This window comes from Andrographis paniculata, unplaced genomic scaffold (assembly GCF_009805555.1).
Source record: "Andrographis paniculata isolate CXL003 unplaced genomic scaffold, ASM980555v1 Contig60END, whole genome shotgun sequence".
NCBI lineage: Eukaryota > Viridiplantae > Streptophyta > Magnoliopsida > Lamiales > Acanthaceae > Andrographis > Andrographis paniculata.
Window position 1 is genome coordinate 7,536,694 of NW_026137596.1, and position 9,810 is coordinate 7,546,503.

Consider the following 9,810-nt stretch of genomic DNA (forward strand, 5'->3'; position numbering starts at 1 on the left):
TTCCATCTCTGGGGAACCATTACATAGATTTCGTCCCGCACTTTTGTCATCAATTTCAGTACATGACTGTAGTCGGGATTATCCTGTTTGATAGATTGAATAATCCAATCCCAGTAGGCATTCTCCATTATATTCTCTTTCCACTTTTCCTGGTCATGGTGCAAGCTATTAAAATGTGGTAATTAAGAACCTGGTCATGGTGCAAGCTATTAAAATGTGGTAATTAAGAACCATTAGATAATAGACCAAAATAATTAATAAATATATAAAAAGAAATAAACAAAACAACATACAACATTACTAAACAAATAAAAGAAAGAAGACGAAAGTTCACTAACCATGTAAATTAGGTATTTTCCAGGCAAACTGGGATCATAAAAAAGGGCAATGTGTTCTCCATGGACATATTCATTAACAATGACTGCATTTTTCATGTCCAAACTCTTCCCAGGATATTTTGAAATGCTATGCAATGTTTTTGACTTCATTTGTATTTGTCCCATCCCTGAATATGAATACGGACTCTACTCTCTCTGTAGCAACAGCTGTTGGTTCACCTTCTTTGTCTGAGCTACTAGAAGAAGGGGAAATCAGAGAAGAAGATGAGATAAATGCAGACAGTGGTGTGATTAAGCTTCTGGTTTCCTTTGCATTAAATAATTTCACGATAGACTCCTCAGAAAGTGTTTTCTCCAAACCTTCAATGTCCGCATCTGCACTTAGCTGTAGGATTTTCTCCCTCAAAAGTTTCTGATCTTCAGATACCTGCATGCAGGGTTATCATAATTTCAGAGTAAACCACAAAATAGTTGAAAAGGCCTTAATTTCAGAAATGAATGGAAGTGCATTATCCCTTACCTTTGAAAGTTCAGGTGTATCTTTTACTAAGAAACAAAGGATGAATTGATTTCCCCGAAGGATTTAAGATATGGGGAGGACACTCATTTGACGCCATATGAAGAAATTGAGCTACTTTTTTTTATTATCCATACTCACCACCCCTTGCCAAAAACGATATGTTTCTGATGAAAAGTTTTACTATGTCACTTGCAAACATACTTGGGCAGCATCAGCCATCTTACAACTTTTTCTACACATTCTTCATCCATAACCAACAATAACAAATAGTCAATCATCATTCTTATTTTTTCAAAAGGCAATAGATCTAAATGTTGTACATAAAAATTTCACATCGACTTCCTTCCGTAACCTTTTTTAGACCCTCAGCATCCATCCATGGTACCTTCAATGACCCCATCTTTATTATTTAGTAACTCATAAATCCTTTCCTCGATAGTTTCTTGCATAATGAACTTTATCGCATATATTGGTAGTTCATCCTGATTCAAAATTTCTTAGACTTATGTATGGATCCTGGTTGAGAACAATGTTAATTGCAGTTCGTTTGCTTCCAAGATGGAAATTCTGTTGATCCAGATATCCCAAATTTGAATCAATTCATTTTTTTTTAGGAAGAATCCTCTGTTGTCAATCCATCCCCCAACAAATTACTGGCCCGGGATTAAAATCAAGCTTTGGAGGAGATTCCTGAGAAATTTCATCACTCAAATCGAGTAGACTTTAGGAGAAGATTATTCCCTTCTTACATGATATATATATATATATATTTAGAAGGGTGACTGTGTATTCAGGTTTTTCCATACCGGTTTAAGGTGTCATCGATGTTCTGGTTCGAGAATAAACCTTTGCTTGTGTCTGATTCCTCTTCTCTTTCGATGGTAAGTTAAGAATGAAAAAATAGCGAATTGGATTGTAGTATTGTTGGAAGGTTTGGAGTTGATTACATGCCTCTGGATGGGCCTGAGATTGAGTATCTTGGAGACCAGATTAATGGTTGAATAAATGGATAGATAGAAGTTAGATTGAATAATTCATTGAATTAGATCTCGTATTTAAATCAAATTTAAATATTGTTGGAATAGTGATTTATCGAACAAAACACATTCGAACACTTTAAAGCGCCAACTCCCGAAGCGTGGGCGATTCACAGTTATAACTACATACATAAAACAACAATAAGACAAGGTGTTTGTTGACCCGGTTCGATTATCAACCAATCCACATCCGGGGGATACCAATCCAGGAGGAATTCCACTAACCAGTGCTAATTAAGGATACAAACAACCACAACTCATTTAACTCTAATGCTATTCATGGCTAACCCAGGAAAATACCTCATAAGGTTCTCGTTGTTACAACCTTGTACTAACAACAACCACATAGCAGAGAATTCCAGAGCTTGATCATTCCCTTCGGTTGGAACTCTATTAATTCCGAACACCTTCGACCTCTCCGGCGAATTTTTCTGTCAAAAACTCATTCAAAAATAAAGAGAATCAATATGGATAGATGGATAAGAGCTTCACACAATATTCTTCTCTCTAAAGTATGATCTCCAAATCACACATTACCAATCTTCAACCCTATCCGGTTGAGTAAATCACTCACATTCCTGGAATAAAAGATTCCACACTAATTTTCCTTTGCACCGTAATGGAAGGAGTGAGTTTCCATATTTTGATCTTTCCTTCAATATGTCTTTTGTCTTTTGGAAAGTCTTTATTGCAGAAATTAAGACACCATTAGTTCATATGCCAAAATAACTTAGGGGAATTTTCATTCACATTCTCCCCCTTTTTGGCATATAAAACCACGAATAAAAGTGCATGAATTAACCTACTCACGCACTCAATCATCCAAGAGTGAGTCCAACTATTGCATGCCAACAAACATAAAAAGGCTACAGACAACCTTCACATTGATATGGTTGTAATCACTTCGGACTTCCAACGAAAATAGTAACAGATAAAATCAACAATCAGCAAAGCAGATAACATCAGAACTTGGGCAACTCCCCCTGAAAATATGATCTCCCATTTTCCTGCATTACTCCCCCTTCGTGGGAGCAGATGACAAAAAAAACAAGTACCTTCAATTTGTTGAGAAATGGTTGCAGTAGCAACTTTATCACCGTCACCAGCAACTATTCCAACAATATCATCAAGATTTTTAGTTGTTTCAAAAACAATTTCACTTGTTCCATTTTCACGAATTCCTTCTCATTTGGTCCACTGAAAAATACTTGCAGCAGCAACATCAACATCAGCTGCATCACCAACATAAACAATAGCAGCAACTCTGGTTGATTCGACATCAGATTTGTTGTAGCAGCAACTTCGCAGCATCAACAATGATTTGTGCAACAACACAAGGCCTAGAAAATTTTCAAAATCCAGTGTAGGACTAAAATGTCCTCCACGTCGAATCAATCCATAACCAAAACATCAACCATGGCATCAAATGTGACTCTTGCCATTGCTCAATAAAAGTCTCTCCGCAACACTTCTTCTTTTTGGATTTTTTCAAAAAATCTTTTCAAATTATTTTCATTCTCCAATATTCACCAAGAATATCCCAATCAATATAAATATATTGGAGAATTTATCAAGCCCATGCATGCAGATCAGTTAGGGCAGAAGCACATACCAAGGTCTCTTCGAAGTTGTTCAAACCGATCGCCGTCGAGACTTTTTGTAAATATATCCGCCTTCCGCTCAAGTGTTCCAACATGTTGTAAATCATAGATCCCCCTCTCCACCAAATCTCTGATGAAGTGGTAACGGATGTCAATGTGCTTGGTTCTCCCATGTTGGATAGGATTTTTAGATATGTTGATGGCGCTTGTATTATCACATAGAAGAGTGAATGAGTCTTGATCAATTTCGTAATCCTTAAGCATCTGACGAATCCACATCAGTTGGGCACAGCAGCTCCCAGCAACAATGTACTCCGCCTCGGCAGTGGACAGTGCAACTGCATTTTTTTTCTTCGAATTCCAGCTCATAAGGTTGTCTCCGATGTAAAAACATCCACCAGTTGTGCTTTTCCTGTCATCACAACAACCTGCCCAGTCTGAATCAGTAAAGCCAATAAGGTCACCTGTTCGAGTACCACAGTCCAAGCTCTGCTGTCCCTTTAATGTATCTGAGAATCTTCTTAGCAGCCTTCATATGAGATTCCTTCGGTGCCGATTGAAATCTTGCACAGACACCCACACTAAATGAAATATCTGGACGACTGGCAGTTAAGTATAGCAAGCTGCCAATCATACTTCTATACAATTTCCAATCGATTGGTTTTCCATCTTCATCCTTTGACATCTTATCGTGTTGTCCGAGGGGTGTTCTAACAACCTTTGCATCACGAAGCCCGAACTTCTCAATCATGTTTTGAGCATACTTCGTTTGGCTCATCAGACAGTTGTTTCACTTGTAAGCCCATAAAATAGTTAAGCTCTCCCATCATGCTCATTTCAAATTCAGCCTCCATAAATCTCACGAATTCCTTTCTCAAGAACTCAGTCGTTGACCCAAACACAATGTCATCAACATAAACCTGTGCAATAATCAGATCATCCCCTTTTAGCTTAATGAACAATGTCTTGTCTGTTGACCCACGAACATACTCCTTCTCCAGCAGGAAATTGGACAGTCTTTCATACCAAGCTCTTAGAGCTTGCTTCAATCCATAGAGAGCTTTCCTTAGACGATACACGTGATGAGGATGAAATGGATCTTCAAATCCCTTTGGTTGTTCGACATAGATCTCCTCCTTGATCCATCCATTGAGGAATGTTGTTTTCACATCCATTTGAAATAGAGTGAATCCTAAAGAGCATGGAACAGACACCAACAATCTTACAGCCTCTATACGAGCAACTGGGGCGAATGTCTCATCGTAGTCAACACCTTCTATTTGTGTGTATCCCTGCGCTACCAATCTCGCCTTATTTCTGGTGATATTTCCCTTTTCATCTGACATGTTCTTGAAGATCCACTTGGTTCCAATCACGTTCGTATCTGCAGGTCTCTTCACCAGATACAAAACTTGGTTTCTTTCAAATTGGTTCAATTCATCATGCATGGCATTGATCCAATATTCATCCGAAAGGGCCTCATCAACTGTTTTTGGCTCCACTGTATAAACAAAGCAGTTCAAACCAGATAAATCTTTGAAGTTAATCTTTTTACCTCTGGTGACGCGTCCACCTTTTGGATCACCGATGATAGCATCTGCAGGATGGTTCTGTGGTATTCTAGAACCATATTTTCTCACTTCTGCATCAGATTCAATCTCTGCAGGTTGTTGATTGGTTGTAGTAACATCTGTTGAACACTCTGGTTCTGACCAGTCGAATCTAACTGAACTTTCAACAGCATCACTGTCACCAGTCTGATATGGTTCATTCTGAATTTGAGGAATATTCTGCACATTTGAAGAATTCTGAATCACTTTGGTAGAGATACCATCATCATCATCATCATCACTTGGATGTATAGATTTCTTTTCTGAAATAGCATCATCAAATATCACATTCACGGATTCCATCACTTTCTTGGTTCGATTGTTGTAAACTCTGTAAGCCCTTGAGTTCAACAGGTATCCAAGAAAAATTCCATCGTCTGAACGAGTATAAAATTTATGAAGATGATCTCGATCCTTCATAATGTAGCACTTGCACCCAAAAGTATGAAAGTATGAAATATTTGGCTTTTTACCATTCCATATTTCATATGGTGTCTTCTCTGTGTGTGGTCTGAGATACACTCGATTGACGACATAGCAAGCTGTGTTCACAGCTTCTATCCACAGAGACTTGGCAACCCCTTTGGCATGCATGATCGACCTTGCCATCTCCTGTAGAGTACGATTCTTCCTCTCAACTACTCCGTTCTATCGAGGTGTCTTTGGAGCAGAATATTCATGTTTAATTCCAAGCCCATCACATAAAGTAACAAATCTCTTATTCCTTCCCATGATCAGTCCTTAACCTATTGATCTTTGATTTCTTTTCATTCATGAGCCTTGTACTCAATTTTTCAAATGCATCAAAGGCTCCACTCTTTTCACGCAAGAAATCCACCCATGTATATCTAGAAAAATCATCAACACAGAAAAGAATGTATTTCTTACCCCCAAGGCTACATACGTCGACTGGACCTATGAAATCCATGTGTAGTAACTACAAACACTGGTTGCTTGAACGTTGTTCTAACAACGGATGAACAACTCTCTTCTGCTTTCCTCGAGCACAGTCACCACAAGTGGTGCCATAACATGGTTTCATCATCCTCTGATAGCTCCGAGTTTACTGATCCTCAACAAATTCTATGGATTAACATGACCCAACCTGGTGTGCCATAACATGGTTTCATCATCCTTCAAGATTAGTGCTTCCATCTTCGGGTATTCCAGCAGGTAGCAGTTATTCTTTGATCGTACACCAGTCATGACTCGTTTCTGCTCATCATTATACACTTCACATGAGTCCTTTGTAAACTTTACATGCAAGTTATCATCACAGAGCTAGCTTATACTTATCAGATTCGTACTCAATCCTTCAACAAAGTATACCTTTGAAAGTCTTGGAATTCCTTCTTTCTCAAGAATGCCATATCCACTGATTTTCCCTCTTGCACTATCACCAAAGATAACATCACTGCTTCTGTCTTCAACAAAGTTTTTCAGCAACCCTTTTTGCTTCGTTATGTGTCGAGAGCATCCACTATCAAAGTACCATCGATCAGCTCGTGTAGATTCTTGGCTCGACAGAATCACATTACATTCCATTTGCTTATGATCCTTCTTAGGAATGCATACCAGTCCGACTTTGATGTTCTGCTTTAATCCTTCTGTAGGCCATCGAATGTTTCTCCCACTCATTACATCATTGATTAACTTGTAATATCTTTCAACAACATGTCCAGGAAGTCTGCAGTAGTTGCAGTCAGTAGGTCGAGATGACTGTTTTCTAGTAACCTAATTTTTTATGAACTTTCCAGTCTCATTCTTTTTCTTGTTCCTTTCTAGTTCCTGAGTTTGAGCAGGTGTTGGTTTCTTCCCTGGAAGTGGAAGTTTGACATTTGTTAACAAACCACCCCGCACAAATGTAGTGGATTTTCTGTGTGAAGATTCACAAAATCCAACTCCTTTGTGATCATCAAAAGGTTTCCCAATTGAAAGTATTTCATCCAACTTTTCTTTTCCTTTCCGAAGACGATCATTCTCATCTTTTAGCCTCAAATTTTCATTCATCAAAGCATCTGATTCAGTTGATTTAACAGCAACATCCTTCTTCAGAACTTCGATCTCATCTTGTAATTTGAGCTTCCAATCAATAGATGGTATCAACTAGCTCTTTGTTCTTCACCACAAATTTCTTTTGCTCTAACACCATCTCCTCATAGGCTTCAATCAACTCATAAGCATTAAGTTCTATGGATTCCTCTGAAGCTTTATCAGTAGAAGCACCATCATGTTTAATAAAATCAGATTCATCGGCCATGAAAGCAACAACTTCATCATCTTCAGCTTGTTCCTCGACACAGACAGTTTCCTCTTCATCATTGTCACTCCATGTTGCTTGATATGCTCTTTTCTCCCTTTTCTTTCCTGTCGGACATTCAGCCTTGATATGACCGATTCCTCCTCATCCATAGCATGTTGCCTCTTTGAAAGATTCAGGTTTAGGGGACACAGTGAACTTCTTCTTGAATCCACCATAAAACTTCTCTTTTTGCTTGCTGTAATTTGATGGTTTCTGTTCAGAGTATTTCCGTTGTGAGCTAGAAGTACTCACACTTTGATAACCACCACGGTTCTGAAGTTTCCCATATTTCATCTTTGCTGCATGTTTCTCACTAATCATCCTTGAAAGTTTTCGACTCAGAAATGCCATTTCCTCATCAGATTCGATCAGCTCCATGTCCTCCACACTTAAGGCCATGCTTTTTGGAGTTTCATCTCCAAGATAATTCATTTCATAGCTCACCAATGTACCATATAATTCATCCAACGTCATATTTTTCAGCTTTGGTGGTTCGTCGAGCATAATCACCTTTGGCCTGAAATTTTTTGTGAGACTTTTAAGCATCTTCCTCACCAGCCTCTTTTCTTCAAAGTGCATTCCAAAAGCTTCTGCTTGATTGACAACATCCATAAAGCGATTATAGTAAACAGCGATTGTTTCGTCCTCATTCATCTTCATTCCTTCGAACAATGTTTCGACATGATCTAGTTTAGATTCTCGGACTTGCGCTGAACCTTCGAATGCATTTTCCAGAATGTCCCAAGCTTCCTTGGCAATTTTGCAGTTTGATATAAGCTTCGTTTGAGTTTCATCCATAGCATTAAAAATCGAAAGTAGGGCCTTCGAGTTTGCTATTCCAGCAGCTTTTTCATTCAACGTCCATTCTCTCTTCGGTTTCTTCACAAGAGTAGTAACACCATCTTCATCTTGAATCGTTTTCATAGGATGAGACCATGCACACTCAACAGCATCAGAAACGTCTTCACCTTGAAGCATCAGAAACACCTTCCTTCCTTACTCATGTCTGCAACTGTGACCAGATCTACTCAATGAATTAGAGAACACTGCTCTGATACGAGATGTTGGGATAGTGATTTATCGAACAAAACACATTCGAACACTTTAAAGGGCCAATTCCCGAAGCGTGGACGGTTCACAGTTATAACTACGTTTCAACAACGAAAAACAATGCAAAACATAAAACAACAATAAGACAAGGTGTTTGTTGACCCGGTTTGATTATCAACCAATCTACATCCGGGGGATACCAATCCAGGAGGAATTCCACTAACCAGTGCTGATTAAGGACACAAACAACCACAACTCATTTAACTCTAATGCTAGTCATGGCTAACCCAGGAAAATACCTCATAAGGTTCTCGTTGCTACAACCTTGTACTAACAACAACCACATAGCGGAGAATTCTAGAGCTTGATCATTCCCTCCGGTTGAAACTCCATTAATTCCGAACACCTTCGACCTCTCCGGCGAATTTTTCTGTCAAAAACTCATTCAAAACTAAAGAGAATCAATATGGATAGATGGATAAGAGCTTCACACAATATTCTTCTTTCTAAAGTATGATCTCCAAATCACACATTACCAATCTTCAACACTATCCGGTTGAGTAAATCACTCACATTCCTGGAATAAAAGATTACACACTAATTTTCCTTTGCACCGTAATGGAATGAGTGAGTTTCCATATTTTGATCTTTCCTTCAATATGTCTTTTGTCTTTTGGAAAATCTTTGCTGCACAAATTAAGACACCTTTAGTTCATATGCCAAAATAACTTAGGGGAATTTCCATTCACAAATATGATATACAAGTAAACCTTTTGCTTGCTTGGATTTTTTAGTTGTTTTCCAAGGGTAAAATTTTGTTAGATTTTATTTTGATATTTGAGCTGTTTTCCAATGGTAAAATTTTGCTAGATCTCATTAGTATTTTATTTTGATTTTTCTTAAAAAAAGGTTTATAAATTATATTTAAAAATAACAATAATATTTATTTTATAAATTATATTTAAAGGTACGGGACAGTGGAATTTTAAATTAGAATGAAGTTTTATATTTTTTATATTTCTTAAGTTGTAATTTTAGAGAAAATTTGGAAGTGTTTGAAACTTTGAGATAATTTGAAATTAATACAGAATTATATGAAGAAAATAGGTGTTGATTATTTGGATGAATGCATAATTTTCCAATTGGAGTTACCACCAATATTATTATTATTATTATTATTTAATTAAGACATGTAGGGTTTGCTTGTTTGGTACAGATTAATATTATTCTAAAAAAAAATTAATATTTTACGCACTCATTATTTTTGTATTAAGTACACAATTTTTTATACTGAAAAAATATTCATTAAAATCATTTCACAATTAAAACAAAGCCTTATATTTATGCCATAA

General features: G+C 37.4%; 1 protein-coding gene across 1 annotated transcript; it reads right to left on the reverse strand.

The window, feature by feature from the left end:
- Nucleotides 1–5,824: 5,824 nt before the first annotated feature.
- LOC127259849 (uncharacterized) lies at nucleotides 5,825–8,386 on the reverse strand. Its single transcript, XM_051287461.1, has 6 exons — nucleotides 7,582–8,386; nucleotides 7,232–7,473; nucleotides 6,857–7,188; nucleotides 6,436–6,793; nucleotides 6,212–6,351; nucleotides 5,825–5,954 (listed from the first exon to the last, which is right to left on the reverse strand). The coding sequence occupies exons 1-6, from the start codon at nucleotides 8,384–8,386 to the stop codon at nucleotides 5,825–5,827; spliced, it is 2,007 nt and encodes a 668-aa protein (XP_051143418.1).
- Between the last annotated feature and the right edge of the window lie 1,424 nt (nucleotides 8,387–9,810).